Here is a 19,757-nt window from a genome sequence, read left to right as displayed (position 1 = left end):
TATAACCGGGTATTTCTTTTTTTAATGTCAACTTGTGACCGTGTTCTGTGTACAACATTAAAGTCTCCAGTCACCGCACCACTAGCATGCGATCATATTAGGACTTTTACTGTCTATTGGCATGGACATTTGGATATATCCAGCTGTCGCTATTTCTAGCAGCACGTCTGTAGAGTCCTACAGTATTTGACCAAGGTTGAAATACTTGTATGTTTGTGTGTGTGTGTGCTTTATATCTGTCTCTGAAGAAGGAAAAGTATGTGAGTAAATATTGACCTACATTGAAAAGGTCATCCACACTTCATATACACTCTACAGTGCCAGGCCTGTGTGGTGTTTGCTCTCCGAGACCCCCCTCCAACCTCCTCCCCTCCTTCCAGAAATATCTCTGCAGGTTTTCGGGGACAATCTGCCAGTGTGCTCCCAGCGGCCCGCCACACCTGAGTGCTACATCGCGCCGGCCGTCACCCCATTCGTTCGCAGCGCCGTGGCACGTCCGTCAGCGGCACGATTATTGATTCCCTCCACTCCGTCCCACCCAGACAACCACATTCCCTCCCAAGTCAAACAGAGGCCATAACGCTCCGAACGAACGATCTCGCTCTGAATGAACTGTGCGCTGCTTGGGCCTAGTGAAAAATAACTGCACAAGCCAGAGGTAACAATTTTTTTAATGTTATTTCTGCAGCCATAAAGAGAGAGAAGTGCTAATTTTACTGGAAGTGTAAAGTGAAGAACCATATGTTTTTCATTATAAAACTGCCATGATGGTTCAAACAGATGGTTCCCATTTACTATTACCACTAACTGGTCAGTGTACAAATGTTTCCTTTTATAGCTCATTAGTTACTACATAATGACCATTTCTACTCCACTGAGTGACTGTTTATTGTGTGAGTTCACTTTGCTGGCGTTGTCCAAACAATAGTGAGCCACTTGTAGCCTGAAAAAGTGAAAGACGGCCACTAGGAGTCTCAAAGGAAAGAGAAGAAAAGAGCAGCTTGCATTAGAGACAGAACCCAAGGGTCCTAGTCTGACTGGGTTTTGTGCCAACTGGACCAGAGCAGTAGTCCAGCACATTGCCTGACAATATTTCGAGCTTGATTGATTTGATCTGATAGATGGAGATGAATAGAGAGAACTTTATTGATTTCCAGAGGAAAACTACTGTGCCTTACAATGAAACAACAGCACAATATGTATTGATACAACAGACACACATAACACAATGCAATAACATTATTTTAACCAATTAAATGATTAACTATCTAATGTGACCTTTGGTATTTATGGAATTAAGTATCACGTAACGTGTCAATATTTAGGAATACTTCCACAGTCCCACTGTATTCTGAATGTCAAGGCTTAATCAGTGATCGATATGTACCAAATGTAACAGTACTTGTAACTTGGTAACCTTAAAAGGGGGTGTTCATGATGAATAACTAGAGAACTTTCTTAAAAGAAAATCGGAGAAATATTCAGTGGGTCACAAAATAAGTATGGCACAATGTACACAGTTGGCTGGCGGCAGTCGCAAAAGCAGCGCCCATGATTCGTAACAACCCACCCTCATGGTACCACATGCACTGCCAGTAGCCTGAATGCCCAACAAAAGAACCAAAACAACAAAACCAAAATCATAAAATATGGAGCATGCTTGACAGAATAATGTATTCTTTTAAGCAATGGACAGATTGAAATGTGCAAACAATCTTCAAATCTCTCTCTCTCTCCCTCCCCTCCTCTTATCCGTTGCTGAGATTTTGCACCGAGTTTGGCCCAGCAGTGGCAGCCGCCAGGCCACGAAAACAACGGCATCCTTCCTGCAGAGATGATGAGTCAGCGCTTACCCTGGGCGCTGCTAGGGGCGACGGGGGGCGGGGGGGATGGGTGTGGAGTGTCGGCTGGCTGGGTACGAGTTGGAGTTTAGAGGGGGTCTGAAGAAGACGGGAGAGCATTTGAGGCAAGGCTGTCGAGAACTGAAGACGAGCGCCTGTGGTGGTGAGAGCAGATGCCGCCCCCATCAAGTGGGCCTGAGACGGAAACGCACCATTTCCTGTGGATACGTTGAAGTCCCCCTCCTCTCTCTCATTTTCTTGTTCTCTTTTTCTAATTTACTCACTCACCCTATCTCTCTCTCCATCTCTATCTCTCACACTTTCTCTCTCTCTCACACACACACACACACACACACACACACGAATACCCTCTCTCTCACAAACACACTCTCTCACCCGCTCACTCACACTCTCTCTCCCTCTCTCTTTAGAGACACGCCTGCACTGCTACAGTTTGTTCCCTCTAATGAGTGCTCCTCCCCCCCCTCACATGAGCAAACAAGACAGAGCTGGCTGAGGTGATGCTGAACATTTGGGTTGTGTCCTAGCCATTATTAATTAACCAGTTCATGAACTACTGTACTTGGCTGTCAATCTGTACTGGCTGAGATCAGCACGGCCTGAAATATATCAGCTGTCTCATACTTTCCATTCATATGTACTGCTGATTAGGTGTATTATTTTTCAGTCCTCTCATTGTTTACTACAGTGCTATCTGTATTTACACCTTTACAAACGGTGGCATAAGGAAGACACCATTTTGGTGATTTGAGGGCAGCCGTGGCCTGCTGGTTAGCACTTCGGACCTGTAACTGGAGGATTGCCGGTTCGAACCCCGACCAGTAGGCACCTAACCCCTCACTGCTCCCCGAGCACCGCTGTTGATGCAGGCAGCTCACTGCGCCGGGATTAGTGTGTGCTTCACCTCACTGTGTGTACACTGTGTGCTGTGTGTGTTTCACTAATTCACGGATTGGGATAAATGCAGAGACCAAATTAGTTTCACTAATTCACGGATTGGGATAAATGCAGAGACCAAATCAAAAGAGTATATATACTTATACTTAAAAGGAAATACCACAAAAGTTCAGATTCACTTGGTTTTACTTTTATCACATGGGGCTCTAAAGCAGGTGTATACCTGTTTAAGACATGCATCTGACCAAGAGTCAGAGTGCAAGAAGGCAAAGCTGTGCTGTGTCTAGTTTATTGGACCTTGGTCAGTTGAAGCAATAGGCCAGTCATAAGCAAACTACAGGACATGTTAATCCCGTGAATTACTGGAAATAGAGTGGATGATATGTGTAGGCTAATACCCTTTTGTTATGTGTTCTCTCTCTCTCTCCAAAGTAGCAAAGGTACAGCATTCTCAGGGCATTTATTGTCAGCGTGGGGAGGGAGGAGACGAGGGAGACGAGAATCGCGTTGTGTCTGTCATCTGATTCTTTTCCTGCTGGGAGAAAAAAAAGTGAGCGAAACCCCACCCTCTCTCGCAGACTGTAAGCACGGACGTAGTGTGGTGCGAGAACGGGACGAGAGAAGGCGTTAGAAGGAACGGGAACATGACAATAAACCTACAAAAAACAACAACGCTTTTCCGGATGTCTGTCTTTAACAGCTCACGAAGATGTTGGATTTAACTTGTGAACTGTCAGAGGACTTTAGGAACTAAATGGTGTCTGCTTGATGTGTGTTTCACTTTAAAAAATAGACCAAGTTTGTTTGTATGGTCCTTCCTGTTCAAAAAACTCGATGGAAAGAAACTTCACTTTCTTCATGTGATCGTTCAAGAACTTGACAGCGTCCTACATCTGCTGAGCAATCACACGATGAGACCGTGAATATGCCAGAAGAGACGGAATATTATGACCGAAAACGCAGTAGTTTTCGGCTAGGACCGTTACTGACTTTGTGAGAGAGCTGACCAACTTGTCGTATAGCACGGGTGCGCAAAAACTCAATGCTCCTTTCCTGCCATTCTTCTCGACTTCTCTCCGCTTCCTGCTTGTGGTGGTCACGGCACTTAACGACTAAAAATACAGAAAAGTCTAGATGGACAACTGAATCGAGCTGGGATTATTTCGGTCACTTTGCCAGACAATGCGCGATCACTCAACATTTAGAGCAGTTTGTGCTGTTGCGTTGTAATTCTGCTACATTGTTGCAATAAGGACATTCACAGAGTTGTATCTTTTGATTAGACTAAACAGTATTTTTTATGAAGATTTCCGGATTGCCGTTTTAGTATACGCATTTTATATGATGTGGTAAAATTCATTCGGCTAATAACCAGGAAACGATATTGCAACATGAACTCTTAACAGGCATAGCATTGTCAATCATGCCTTTTTACGCACTGGCACGGTTGACAAAATTATTGCACACAGTGCGCCCTTGTGTTTGACCATTGTCATTTTATATGGAGACATATGCATTCCATGTCTGCTCGTTTCGGTGATATCAGTTCAGCTACAGCTAAACACGACTCTGTGTTTGCTTGCTTGACTTCGGAGTGGATTTTACAAGTCCCTGATGAACCCACTAAACGCACAGGACAGGGAGAGCGGAGCTATAAAGTACGCATTTGTACTTTATTTTCAATATCTCACAAAATCCAGCCAGGTTTAACCCATCATCGACGTAGGCTCCATGGAGCCGCTGAAGAACATATTCACTCGTGGCGGCCCTCTGTCAAATTGGAAAAATCTCGAACAGTCGCAAAAGGGAAACTTTACCAATCCTGTATGGACCGCGCTTTTCGATTATGAAGCGTCTGGCAAAGACGAGCTCACCCTCCGCAAAGGTGACTTGGTCGAGGTGCTGTCACGGGACTCGGAGATATCCGGGGATGAGGGTTGGTGGGCGGGTAAGGTAAACAATAAAGTTGGCATATTCCCTTCGAACTACGTCTCTTTTAAGCCCAGTGGTTATGGCAAACTACAGGGCAGTGGAGTGGTCGGCCCTGCAGTTGTTGCCGAGTTCCAACCCGAGGCAGTGGATTTTCGGGACCTCAGCTTGGAGGAAGTTATTGGCGTGGGTGGCTTCGGTAAGGTGTACCGTGGGACCTGGAGGGGCGACCTGGTGGCTGTGAAGGCTGCCCGCCAAGACCCAGACGAGGACATAAGCGTCACTGCCCAAAATGTGCGGCAGGAGGCTCGGCTGTTTGCCATGCTCACTCACCCGAACATTATCGCTCTCAAAGGGGTCTGCCTGCAGGAACCAAACCTGTGCCTCATTATGGAGTACGCTGCTGGTGGCCCGCTGAGCCGGGCCCTTGCCGGACGTCGCATCCCCCCACATGTCCTTGTCAACTGGGCCGTGCAGATAGCCAAGGGAATGCTCTACCTCCACAGCGAGGCTATTGTACCCGTCATCCACAGAGACCTGAAGTCAAACAACAGTAAGTTCATAAATGTACAATATTTCGTTGTGAAATATGCAAGATTGCAAAATGCAAAGTGTTAAGTGCAGCTTTTAACCTCCACAACAGAGCTGTTTTGTAAATTACTAATAGTGAATCCCACCCAGATTACATTTTAGTTTGATATTTCAGTCAGTCACCATATCCTGGTAAACTTCTGTTGGTTTATGATTCCCTTTGGTTCCTTTGGGCAACCAGCCGGACACAGAACCTAGTGAACCAATGTGGAGTAAGATCTTCAGTCAATCACTCGACCTTCAGCCAAAAGCTCAGTTCTGTGTCTAGACAACCCAATCGGACTGTGATGCCACCAAAACAAGTGGCCCATTTTTTTGTATTATTAATTTGGCTACTTCCTGTCCAAAATTCAGGAGACAAAGAGAGAGAGGGAGAAATGGGGACACATTATCATAGATGGAGCCAGGGTCCCAATTTCACGGTGTCCTGTTCAGTCCTCTAAAATTTGCCCTTGAAAGCTCACTTCAAGAGCATGGGGAATTGTGTTAATCAGGCAGAGAAGTTCATGCATTGCCCCACATGAGAGCGGAACTGGCATCTAAAAATGACTCCTGTCCTGCCTCGTAGTTTACTCCAAAACAAGTTGTGCAATAAAAAAAGAGAAGCTTCATTAAGGAAACCAATCCAAAAACCGAAGGTCTCGTTCCTGTTGTTCACACAAGTGTGGACATGTGCAAATGTGTGTGTATAAAGGTGTCTCAAGCTTTACAACAGTTGCTATTAACCATTTATATTTACATTTTCTGACAAGTGCAAGATTTGGTTACATTCAAATACACAATTCTCTTTAGTCACATTCAGATAATATGATGTAGGCCTATAGCTTTTATGAACACATTGAATAGTGTTGTAGTGTTGTATTACACAGGCACCAAATCCAGGTACTCAGGAAACCAAAGAAGTCAAGTCAAGTGAAGCCATCTTATGTGTGCAACATCACTTTCTTGGTACTCCTCTTTGGCAGCCACCCCCCCCTCTCTCTCTCTCTCGCTCTCTCTCTCTCTTTGTGTCTTTCTATATAAGCTGTAGGAAGATTAAAAAAAAAAAAAATAGCGACCCCAAAACTCATCCAGTCATCTCACCCAGAGCCTATGTATTCCATTCTTTTATTTTCTTCACTTCCTTCCGTCTCTCTGTTCTCACCCCATCCCTCTCTCCATCCCTCCTTCCTTCACCCGTGTGTGGTGGTGTATACCGAATCACCTCCACCTCTGATTCACCTCTTCCTTATCTCCTTTCCTTCCTCCAGTTGTAGCCCGCGCGCTCCCTTCACCCCATATATGGCCAACCCTCATCCCATTATAGGCCTCTGTGTGTGAATGTGCACTGTGTGAAGGATCACTCTATTGTATGTGTGTCCACGTCTTTGTATATTTTATTCTATCTAATGCAGGTTGTTATGTACAGAACATATTGTTTTTTTTATCCCATTTGGTCATTAATGTCTATCTTTATCTTCAGAAGCAATCCGGCTCCAACTATCCCTCTCTCAAAAATGTCTTCATACGCATTTTTACCACACCTCTGTTTGATCACTGGCCTTTCCACTCTCTCACTCTTAATCAAACCCCCCCCCCCCCCCCCCCCACGAGCCACCGCCTGACCCCGACCTGATGTCTTCTCCACCTCTCTCCTTTTCAATCTCCTCTCATCTTATCTCTTCTGTCTCCTCCCTCTCTCTGTTCCTCGGATATCTCCTCTCCTCTCCACTTTTTTCGATCTCTTCTCTTCTCTCCCCCCTTCTCATTTCCGGTGTCTTCTCCTCTCTTTTGTCCTATCTTCTCTCTCTTTCTCCCCCCCTTCTCCTCTTTTCTCTTTTCCTCTCATCTCTCTCCTGTATACCACCCCCACCGCCTCACCCCTTCACCCTTGTCCTGCAACAAAGCCGAGGTTTCCATGTGGGGTTTTGTTGTACACATGTAACCACAGGCGGAGAGAGAGCTCACACAATCCCTGTTCTGTGGCACTGCAATGAGATGCTATCAGCTCTCCAGTCAGTCTCCTTCTGGTCCCAACCCCCGTCTTTTTTTTTTTTTATTATTTTATGAAAAGAGAGAGAAAGAGAGACGGAAAGACGAGGGGGGGGGGGGGGGGGGGGGGTTATGTCTCAGACCTGCCCTTACTTGTCTCTCTGGCTCAGCTGCACAAGAAAGCAATATCCTGTTGTCTTTTGTGTGTGTGTGTGTCTGTGTCTGTCTGTGTGCGTGTGCTAGGTGTAATGTACGTCTGTGTGTGTGTAAGTGTTTGAGTACATTTTCCTGCCCACCATGTGTGTGTGTGGGATTGTTGGGGGATGGATTTGGCCTGGATGTGTTTGTTTCCCTTCTGATGTATTTCAAAAAGCTCGACAGTGCCGTTCACCCTCAGACAGAAAGAGCAGCCATATCTTACATGTACATGGTTCATTTTCCTCATTTCATTGACTGCTAAAAACAAAAAAATGTGAAATTCCAGAATCAGATTGCCACCATGTTCATATTATTGTATTTTAGATTAGTGCTGCCACTAATGACTAATTTTCTAACGACTAATCTTTCGACTAATTTTTCGATTAGTCGACTAATCTAAACGACTCATTTTTTTAAAAATCAAGTGTTTGTTATTTTGTTGTGTCCGTTTTATTTTGGACTCAACTAAAGGGAAAACGTAAAATATATATCACCCTACTTTTGTTAGAAGCTGTATTACTGTAAGTAAACTGTTCAAAAACATTATGTATTAAAAAAAAACCCCATTTAAAATGCTACCTTATGTCAGACCTTTGTCAGACCTTTGATAGACTTTATTTGTATGCCAGTGTTGCCATGGACATAGACAACTTCTTTGACCTGAGGCCCGGTCATGGCATACTTTGGGGTCATAGGGCCCACCTACATGAACCCACCCCTCATCAAATTATCATTATATCACATCATAATTATTATTGTTACGCTATATTGTTATACATGCACTTCAAAGCAGCCAGTGTTTAAAGTGCTAACATTGTTCACAAAAAGTTTGTGAAAACATGCACATCAGAGGACTGCTTTACTAATGTAAAATGTAATTACAATAGTTCCATTGCTTTTGCATGGTTGCATGATAAATACAACAAAACAATCAAAACAACAGCAATTATATGGGTGTCATCGTTTTGGGATGTTTCCATCATGCAAGCATCATACACTGGTAGGCAAATGGAAAGAATATTGACATATTTAATTATGCCACAAGCTTTTGGCCACGTTATTCAAATGACTATAAGATACTCTAGATAGTGTATTATAGTCTGTGCTCTGTTTTTATGGAAGTTGCATAAATCCACATTGTTCTATTAAATGTAGTTTCATAATTAAATAGCCTTCCAATAGGATGAATTGGAGCTTTGCTACCAACGTTATCAAGTGGTTTCAGTTCCTCTCGCGCATTGAATGAACGCTCATACCACCATTTAATTGTATGCCTCTATGTTTGATGACACCAAATTAGCAAGTATTTCCTACTGATTGCAGAAACATTTTCTTTTTCTGTCGGTCCGCGGTTCCTTGTAGCCTGGGTGTTCCCATGCTGCCTTGCGCGCGATTTGATTCACGCTGCTAAGGCAGCCTGGAGACCATGGAGCAAATTTTCGCCTGAGATAGGGAACCAATCACAGAACAGGGGGGAAAGCAAGACGATGATGAGCTATGCACAGACACATTTGATAGACATCCGTGGCACCCAATAAACGGATCTGGGCATTTTTTTCAAATACGAGAAAATGAACGTTTGGTTCCCAGACCACGTCTCATTGAGAAGTGGTGGCGCTAGCCAGGCTAGGTTCCTTGATCAATTGCGCAGCAAATTATCAGATGAAGCCCCGGGAATAATTTCACTCCGCGGCTCCGGACCAGCAGTGTCCACGTTACGGCCGGTGCTGGTCCGCGCTGCCCATAGTTTGAGAAACGCTGGACTTTGAAAGGCGACAGGAGTTGAGGACTTTGCAAATGAGCCTAACATCAGCATGTTCAAACCAAGTAGGCTACAGGCACTTTGCGCGTCTTACCACATAGGTTACCTCACTTTATCAGTTGGCTTGAATGACATGCCGTTGCGTTGTCAACTTGAGACACTCTTCACTTCATTTATTTCAATTTCCACAATACTATATTAGTCAAAGTCTGTACTAGTGTAACCTACTAGCTTAGCTCCCCCCACTTAGCTCTTAGATGGCAAAAAATGCCGTCGACTAATTTTCATGGTCGATTAGGTCGACTAATCGCGGCAGCACTATTTTAGATCATTCATTCATCAATATCATGTCCGTCAACATTATATTATTTTATAATTTTTTGGAGCAAAATATGATTTATGAAAGTGTCTTTAGTTTAGTTCTTGGATGACATGACTATTTGCATGTAGCAGGTGCTGTTGTCAGAAGCAATACACACACTACAGGAATGACACCCTTTATCGGTTAATCCTGAACACTCCCTGGAAAAAGTTGAATCTTTGGCCTTGGTGGCGTTAACCATATACCATATAAAGCTACATAATATATATGGGGTTAACCGCCTTGCCTCAGCCATTGTTGGTGTCACACACAGACCCAGCTGTTGGTGTTTGTTGGAGTTTGTTGGCGTTTGTTGGAGCAGTGTGCTTTAAAGTTGCTCCAGGAGGACTCTCTTTGTAATTGGTTCACTCTAAGTCACTGAACAAGAGCATCAGTGAAATGACGAATAATGTAATAATGTCTAGGCTAATGGGGAGAGAAAGGATGTGGCTTATCCACTCTTTCAAACTATCCTCCTCCACCTCTTGTCATAACCTCTGTATTGCTCACCAATGTCCAGCCTTCGGTCTAGTTCTATCTGATTCTTCCTCCCTTCTTCTCTTGCTTTGGTACCTGCTTGTGATGACCAAAGGCCTGTAACAATTATTACGTAATCACCCGAGGGCCATTTTATTAGCTGACTGCAATCATATTGTGCTATCGTGAGAATCATTTTGATTCATCATCAGTATATAAGATGATTGTTTCTTTTTACCCCATGCGGCTGGATGACACTAATAGAGATGTCATATTTCCATCATCCATGTTGTTCTTCACTGTTTGAGGTGTGATTGGCCCTCTTTTAATGATGCCCTCTCAATACAACCCATTACGTTTTTATGTATGTCATATCTGTCTTATGTAGCTTTATTTACAATGCTTGAATGCATTTAGAATGTTCCAATGTTCAATGCTAAGACATGGCTCTTCTACGTAAGGTATATGTATTTTAAACATTTAAATTATGATGTTAATTATAGCTTATACTATGATAGTGAACATAAAAAGACTAATTATTGATTGTCACACATATAATTGGCATTAAATCATTAACCGCTCAGTACAATTCTATGTGGATCTTGTCATAATGTTATAAATGATTTGCAAGTGTCTGCCATTAGATGATAAAGCAGAGTTCTACAGACTCAAAAACCATCAGTGTAAGTAAAACCCTTATAGGTCCCTCTATAGGAAAACAACAGAGACCTCTTTTGTATTACCAGACTATTTACCCACCTCACACCTTGCAGGCGTATGCCTGTAGTCTCGGCCTGTTGTCGAAGGCTCTCTCTCTTGGCCCTGTACGCTTCAGTGTGTTTCCACAGTCTCTTTTGTTTGTGTCTCCTAGTCTGGGCCTGGGAGTCCACCAGGGATCAGGGAAAGGAGAGAGAGAGAGAGAGAGAGAGAGACAAAGAGAGAGAGAGAGAGACAGACAGAGATATGCATGCATGTTTCTATAGAGGGTTAGCCAAGCACTCAAGAGAGAAGGAACAGGGTCAGTATAGTCAAAATAGAAAAAGTACTAACTGGGTTAGTAAAAAGTACTGAGTTCAGTGTATGTGTACTGTACACATCTGTTCACAACCATCTTGGTGTGTGTGTGTGTCTTTTGTTATCAGTGATTGTGTGTAGCTGTACGCGAGTGCTTACAAAAGCCTCATCAGTCTGAATTGATATTTTTCAGAGGCTGTACCAACCACTTTTTGATTCAGGTTAGTGAATGGCTGAGAAAGTCACTCCCTCTGAGTCAGTGCTGTTTTCAGAAAGCGGACTTTCTCACGGAGACGATGTACTTGACTTGTTGATGACTGATAAGTTTTGACGATGCTTGATGATGATGACATTTGTCAACAGTAACAGGTTGGCTCTTAGTGAAGCTATTAAGCAATGGAGCAAAGGCAGCACATGTGAAATAGTATTTAGCAACAGGGGTCAAAAGGTGAGGGCTCATATGAGTCAGTGCAGTCATAGGTCTGACCGAAACGGACAAAATCCTGCTTTCTAGGACAGCACACAGCAAGGCATCGAGGCATGTCTGCATAAAATATTTTATTTTATTCTGCCTTCTAGATACCGAATTTTGAAAGCCGGTGATTTATGTAGATTTAACATAGGCCCGAACGTTGGGAAGGCCCATTCATGTGAATGGAACGTTCTGCAGCACTCTGAAGAGCCGTGTAATAAGTATCCTTCATGCAGCCTTCAACGTCCAGAATTCTATTGAATTATGAAGTCAGCTGTCAGTATTGTGGCAACGGTGTCCCAACAATAAATAAATGGAAGGCGCTGCTTGTGGTGCTGTCTTGCTGGGCTGTCTGAACAAAGCTGGTACCTTCATAGCTGGTACCTTGATGCCTGCTACAGCAAGTGACTTGTTCGACAGTTGAAGTCAGCAAGGCTGCAGGGCGATGCCCTCTGTTTCGGTCAGACTCATAATCTGCAATTGCAGTGTTCAGTTCAGTGTTGTCTTGTCATATAAAAGTCCTATATAAGTAAGTACTATATAAGTATAGTCAGTATATATACTCTTTTGATCCCGTGAGGGAAATTTGGTCTCTGCATTTATCCCAATCCGTGAATTAGTGAAACACACACAGCACACAGTGTACACACAGTGAGGTGAAGCACACACTAATCCCGGTGCAGTGAGCTGCCTGCATCAACAGCGGTGCTCGGGGAGCAGTGAGGGGTTAGGTGCCTTGCTCAAGGGCACTTCAGCCATGCCTACTGGTCGGGGTTTGAACCGCCAACCCTCCGGTTACAGGTCTAAAGTGCTAACCAGTAGGCCACGGCTGCCCGAATGTCATGTCACCAGTGTATGCACCTTGGATGTTGTTAGCACCTTGATGTAGAGGTTAGGTGTTACCAAATTTGCTAAGGTATTCTTTTACCTTGCAGAGGATTTTCTGCATATAGATTTGCATCCAGATTTGTGCTGATTTGCAACAAAATCTTTATCAGATAAGAAGGCGGCCATTGGTGCTTTGGGTGTCAGTAATGAAATGAATCACGAAGAATTGGAAGCTTTGGTGGAGGAGTTCAAATGCTCTCGCCAGGAAACGAGAGACTGTGTGTTTGTGTGTGTGTGTGTGTGTGTGTGCGTGTGCGTGTGCGTGTGTGTGTGTGTGTGCTGAATTGGTTCATTATCTGCATTAACTGGTCGAGGGGGCTGTCTGACTCTGTAGCGGGTCAGTGTGCGAATAAGATAAATGCTCTGCGTGTGCGTTTGCGTGCGTGTGTTCAGTGGTAGAGGAGAGAGGCCACGTGTTGTTGGGGGAGAAGGTGCTGAGTGGACAGTTTCTCTGAGGAGGCCGTAGAGACTGAGGGCCCGTCCACACACGACCAGTGGCCTCTTTAGGCCTGGCCATTTGGGGATATTTTTTTGGAATATTACTGCCTGGATTAATCTTTTTTTTTTTTTTACAAATTGCATTTTATTGTATCTCATATTAAAACATGTTGTACCTTAATGGTAGCCTGGGAGAAGCCAGACAAACCTGTTAGCGAATTTGAATTTGCTCTGCAGGTCGGTCTGGTAGGGAGGCCATTGAAACCCATTTCCAACATTTCAAAACCCCAGGGACCAATCACAATTGCCAATACTCGGTCAGAAGTGTACCAATACTTGGTATGATTAAATAAAACTGACTTGACTTGACTTGACAACCAATGGCTGTGCTGATGGCAACAGGGTTAAACAGAATACAGTTGTGTTAAACTGCATTTAAAACCTTTGTTTACAAAAAAAGAGTTAATTGTTGCACTTTAGAAACCATTTGGTAAGAGTTTAATGTACCAATTTAAGTTTAATTTCACTGCTTGCTACACCCCTGCAAGTCATAAATCAATGTAGTCTTTCGAGACCCACTCTCAATCTCAATTGAGATATACTGTACAGTCTGGTTTCAACAAGGTTACCTTCATAGAAGTTTTTTTCAGATTAATTTTAAATGAAAGGTACCATCAACAATTCTGGAACCAAACAACCCGAACCGTATAAAGGTATGGCTCTGAACTCCTCAATCCTCTCCCTACCCAGCCTAATGGATAGTCATGGATAGCATGGAATGTAACAGATAACAGGATGACAATGCCAAGAATTATCTTCCTCAAACAATGAAAGAGTGGATCAGGGAGAATGAAGAATCATCTCCACAGATATATTGGCCACCACAGTGTTGAGTATTGAGAGTATTGACTTCCCGTCTTTCAAATATTCTGAAGAAGATTTTACGCAGAGCTTAAATGACATGAGAAAGAATCTTGAAAAATAATGGAACTGTAATAGGATCAACTGAGAAAAGTTTGGTAATGACCCCTGTCTACCTGGTCTCTCTCTCTCTCTCTCTCTCTCTCTCTCTCTCTCTCTCTCTCTCTCTCTCTCTCTCTCTCTCTCTCCACTGTCTCTCTGTCTCAGACTTGCTTGCATAATAATAATAACATACATAAGCCTTCACAGAAACACAATGTATGCCAGCACGGCACAGTAAAACATACAGAATCTGTCCCCAAGATTCAGGCTGCGCGGACAAATATTCACACAGACACACACACGCACACTTGCATACACATGCTGATGGAAAAATCGTGGGAAAGTGCCAAACCATGCACTTGCGGAGGCAAATTTACTGGGCTCTTGATCCACACGTCCACAGAACTCTCTCTCTCACACACACACACACACACTACTTCTGGTCCACAGAATCATTCCCCCAATACACACACACCACTCTCACCCCTGTCAAGGAGACAAGTATCTGATACATCTGCCTACCAGCATGTTTTCATTGAGAGCCTCACCGCTCCACACTGAAAACATCTCCACATTTGAAAGCTAGCACTCACATCTCTCTCTCTCGGTCTCTCTCTCCTCTCCCTGTCTCTATCTCTCTCTCGCACACATGTAAAATACTCCTAGACAGTCCCTCATTCAGTCACACTCATACAGCGTACACAGCACACACGCCAGCATTCCTCGTTTCAGCCAAGTGATTCCCATGTGGGTAATTAAGACATTTCTCCCATACTGGGGGCAACAGCACTCTTGCCGTTAAAAAAAACTTTCCATGAAGTTTCGATCCGGATGAACAAATGTAAATCCCTTTACTATGTCTTGGCAGTTACTTCCTGATCTTTAGTCCACTGAGCAGTGGAATAGAATAATGTACCAGGCGGCTGCAGAAGTACAGGTGGGTCTCCAAAAATTAGAATATTGTGGAAATATGAACTATTATATAAATATTTCATATATTCTAAATAAAATGAAATATTTCAAGCCATTTTTTTGGGTTTGCTATCAGCAGAGGCACTGAGAGAGATTGAGAGGCCAGTTTGCCATTCATTTCGGACTTTAAAGCAACACTATGTAGTTATTTTACCTTAAAGTAAAGTAAAGTAACAAACTCACTTCAAACCAGCCCACAACCCAGACATCGCAAATTGGTTTACGGTAATTGTGTAATAGCCTACTATTTGAATGAAACTGTGTAATATTACCTTGTCAGTCGACATGGCTCTTTGGAGATTATCTTTGGTTTGTAAACAAATCCACTTGTAGTATGTCCAGGGAGACTGGGGGAAGCCATGAGTGGTACTTACGACAGTTGTGTAAAATAAAAGTACTCCGCAACTGTAGGGGGTGGCAAAAAAACCTGAAACAACATTGGATACCTTTAACATGCTTTCAAGGACAGTGACTGTAGACCGTTTGTATATCTTAGGAATGAGAAATTCTTTTGGTCTGAGCATTGTGTTGTGTGACCCCTGCCGCTTCATTATTTCCAGTGTGATCCCCGTTAAGTGTTATTGTAATCCTAATACAGTAGCCTATGTATATACTGTTAATACAGATTTTCAATAATGTTATACAGAATTTGTTTATTTGAACTAATGTTATTTGTGAGGTATAAGTTATGTATAACTGATGATCTGTTTCCGTTACAACAAACAGATGCAGACAAACATTGTTTTGGCAAAGTGCATAACCACAGAATAATTTGAATGACTATAAAAATCTAAATATATTTTCAAATCATAGTAAAACTCTGTCACCCTTTTGACAGAAATTTATGGCTGGCTATTAATGGCAAGTGGATTTGAGACCACAGTCAACCTCAGAATAAAAATTTGATGACATGCTATCAACGGTGGAATTTGATAGTGTGGAGATTTGAATGGCAGCAAAGTGTTGTCGGTGGTTACTGTTGCCAAGTGTCAGTCGGAGTTCTAATTAGTCATGGCCTTGCAGTATGGTGGGAGTGTGGACGTGGCAGAAAAACCTTTCCTGTGTCAAGAGGAGTGAGGTGCACAAACATGGAGACAGCGGCGTGCTTCTTGCCAAAGCTTCCCTCATTAGCTGCACCGCTTACTTTCGACACCGGCACAGACCAACGATACAACACCAAATTCATCACTGTCAAAATCTGACAGTGAGCTTTCCGCGATGCCTCATTCATCAGCTGTGTGTGAACCAGAGAGCAAGAGGAGAGGAAGAGGAAGAGGGGGGGGGAAGAGAGAGAGAGAGAGAGAGAGAGAGAGAGAGAGAGAGAGAGAGAGAGAGAGAGAGAGAGAAAATGAACAAGGTTATCGAGGCCATCTATCAGCTGGTTTTCCATCGTGTGGCATTCTGTAGTCCGTCAGTGGAGGAGGTAGGTGGAGGGGGTGGTGTGCAGATGTGGCCACCCTCACCCTCACCCTCACCCTCACCTCTACTCCCACCCTCACCCTCACCCCTACTCCCACCCCCACCCCTACTCCCACCCTCACCCTCACCCTCACCCCTACTCCCACCCTCACCCTCACCCTCACCCTCACCCTCACCCCTACTCTCACCCTCACCCTCACCTCTACTCCCACCCTCACCCTCCCCTACTCCCACCCTCACCCTCACCCTCACCCCTACTCCCACCCTGGTGCCGCTGTCTGTATGGTGTTATTTTGGAACCGCTGCCTCTAGCCTCCATCCGGATATGGATGCGGGAAAAGGAGGGGTTCCCACAGACAGGTACCAGGTGCACCTCGGAGACTGCAGAGGGCACATCCAGTGTTTATTTACATTCATATTTATTTGCGTAACTATCACAACGAAGCACACAGCATTGACCATGGATTGTTTTTGTGTGGCGATTTGCACGGGAATGATAAAGGGTTTGATAAGGGAAAGAAGGGAATCAAAAGCATTTTGTTGTACTATGTAGTAAGACTATGTACTGTAGAATGTTTGAGTGGTCCTGGAGAACACTTCTCTTTTTTTTTTTTAAGTTTAACTTTCAGTAGTTATGACATTCTCTGAACTCTGTGTACAGTGTAGACAGTCAGGGGACCTTCACAAGACCTTCTGCTAAGAACTCACTAAAATTTATGTTTTTCAGAAGATGGCCAAACAGTGGTTTTAAGCATACGCATTGCATTTTCGCAGGCCGACTTCAATGTAGTTGTAAAATAGTGCTGTTTGTAAAATCGTTAAAACCGCTCGTTAAAACATCCGAAGCAAAGTGAGAGAGATCTTTTTTTAATGTCCTAATAAATATTTTTTAAAAAATCATTACTCTGTTGTGTTTCTGGTTGCCTTGGACATTTGGACTGATGTGGACTGTTTGCAGTCTGTTGAAAACAGAGAGAGAGAGAGGGAGAGGAAAAAAGAGACACTCTGAGGTCAAGCCGTACAGGAAGTCGGACAGAAGCTTCCCAATCCCAGCACTGGCATGACACTTTTCCAGGCCACAGAGTTGTTTGCCTCGCTCCGGTCCGACTTCCTCCCTAAGCGCTCCTTCTGAACCTTCAACCTCCAGCGCTGCTCACTGTTCACAACAACATTTCACAACTCCCAGAAAATCTCTTCAGATTTTTAAGTCTGTTTTTTGACTGATCTCGTTTCCCGGCAGTGTTTTTACAGTAAAAGTTTGTGGGAGTTGCTTGCACTGCAGTTGACCATGCAGCACAACTTTGTGTTTCTTTAAAGACCACCTCCGTTGAATACTCTTCGCTATATCAAAAAAATGTGTGCAACCAAATCATGTGTTGGGGCCATCAACTGACAAGCAGCGATAGCAGTGCGACCAGTGAAAAGAAATCTTTAAGATGTGTTTGTTCTTCATAAAATGGGTTGTTACCGTGTGTGTGTGTGTCCTTGTCTGTATATACCCCTCCATGTCTGTCTCTGAGTGTGTTTATTTGTGTGTACACACACCACTGTGTACCTGTGTGTGTCTTTACCTGTGTAAATACCTGTGTGTGTGTGTGTGTGTGTTAGTGGGATGGCTTGGTGAGTTGGGTGGTAATTTTCCCCTGGGCAGTGTCACAGTAGACAGGCAGGTGTCTGCAGGATCTCACACACACACACACACACACACACACACACACTGCTCTGAGACAGTGTGCAAACAGCTGAGTCTCACTGTGTTCACTGCTAGTCAAACATTAGCGGTTGGATTGATTCAGGCAACATTGTGTGTGTGTGTGTGTGTATGTATGTATGTGTGTGTGTGTTTGATAAAAAGATGGAGAGAAAATGGAGTGTGTGTATGTGTGAGTGAGAGAGACAGAGAGAAAGATGGTGTTTGTGTGAGTGTGTGAGTGTGTATGAGAGAGCCAGACTACATCAGCCATAAGAAGCTAGTTGTTCAGGCGGAGTATGCAGCCACAATGACTTGAAATTTTACTAGTATGCCTATGTAATTCCATGTTTATCCATGTTTGTGCTACTTTGCCAAGAGGCTGGCCTTGCAGCTTTGTATGCGTGTACGTGTGTGTGTTTGTGTGTTTGTGTTTGTGTATGTGCGTGTGTTAGTGTGCATTTGTGTGTCCCATTTTCTCATGTGCGCCTTTCTTCCTTCACACACACATCCCCACCTTCGTCCCACCCATAAGCCCTACAGCCTGACCTCAAGACTCCAGCCAAGACGAGGAAGTGTGTGTGTGTGTGTGTGTGTGTGTGTGTGTTGGGGTGAGTGGGTCATTTCCCAGAATAAGAAGAAGCCAATCCAGGTTAAACTTCAGCTCTGCACCACACTGCTAGCTCACACGTAGCTCTGAGCAGCAGTTAATAAGTGTTAATAGGTCACTAATTACATAACACAAAGAGATCTGCTTAACTACAACCACACACACACACACACACAGAAGAAGATCACAATGTAAATGTTACATCACATGCTGTTCTCCAATTGCTTATTCAGTGTTTTATATCCTTGTTCTTAAAACAAACTGGCAAAACTGGCTTAATTCAATTCAATTCAATTCAATGACATGTAATGTAATTATTTAAAGACAGTCCAACATGTCAATATGCTTTTGAAACCCTTGGCACAGTCAGAACAGGAGGGACCTCTCGGGCAGAGCTCCAGTTGCTTTAGCATGCACCCCTGGGCATATATGAAGTGATACTGGGGCAAGAGGAGAGAGCTGGGCTGCACCCCTGGGCATATATGAAGTGATACTGGGGCAAGAGGAGAGAGCTGGGCTGCACCCCTGGGCATATATGAAGTGATACTGGGGCAAGAGGAGAGAGCTGGGCTGCATCCCTGGGCATATATGAAGTGATACTGGGGCAAGAGGAGAGAGCTGGGCTGCACCAAAGCACTCCTGAATTCCTGCATCCTCTGGCCCAGTAACCTTTTAATGTGTGACGCCTCTCTCTATTCCTCCCTGGGCGGGCATTCATCCCTCCATCTCTTCTCCTCTACCCAGTCTTCCTGTCTCTCCCTCTTTCTTTCCTTCCTGTGTTCACTCACTCCGTCTGTCTGACCCCCCCCCCCTCTCCTTTCCTCTCTCCTTGTCCCTCTTTCTCACCCTGCTTCCATCTTTTTCTATATGTCTTAAGTCCTTCGTTCTTTCCTTCCGTTCTCTCTACCTCTTTCCCTCTCTCTTTGTCCCTATTTTTCATGCTCCTTACTTCTCTCTCTTTCCCTCTGTTCTTCTATCTCTCTCTCTCTCTCCCTTGTTCACAAACTCCCCCCTCTATTCCTCTTTCTCTCCAGCCCCCCCCCCCCCCCCCCTTCTCTCTCCTGTGGGTCCCATGGCTGCCAGACAGTCAGTATGGCAGTGGCGCGGTCCCTGCGGGGACAAAGCTCCCGTTCTTCCTGGGGAAAGCCCCCTCCCCTGCCGGAATTCTCCTCTCGCCTACGGGCACAAATCCGCACCGGCACAGGGAGTCTGGAGGGGAGGGGAGGGGAGAGAGGGAGAGAGA

The 19,757-nt window shown here is 44.2% G+C and overlaps 1 protein-coding gene across 1 annotated transcript in view; it reads left to right on the top strand.

Moving 5' to 3' along the window:
* Window positions 1-3,088: 3,088 nt before the first annotated feature.
* The window catches only part of LOC121689649 (mitogen-activated protein kinase kinase kinase 11), a 50,027-nt gene continuing 33,358 nt past the window's right edge, over window positions 3,089-19,757 (top strand). The window contains exon 1 of the mRNA XM_042069646.1: window positions 3,089-5,241. Within this exon, the coding sequence (XP_041925580.1) occupies window positions 4,491-5,241 (751 nt within the window). The 5' untranslated portion in view covers window positions 3,089-4,490. The remainder of the gene's footprint in view (window positions 5,242-19,757) is intronic.

Source organism: Alosa sapidissima, chromosome 18 (genome assembly GCF_018492685.1).
Source record: "Alosa sapidissima isolate fAloSap1 chromosome 18, fAloSap1.pri, whole genome shotgun sequence".
Classification (NCBI taxonomy): Eukaryota; Metazoa; Chordata; class Actinopteri; order Clupeiformes; family Clupeidae; genus Alosa; species Alosa sapidissima.
This window is presented reverse-complemented; position numbering and strand designations above follow the sequence as displayed.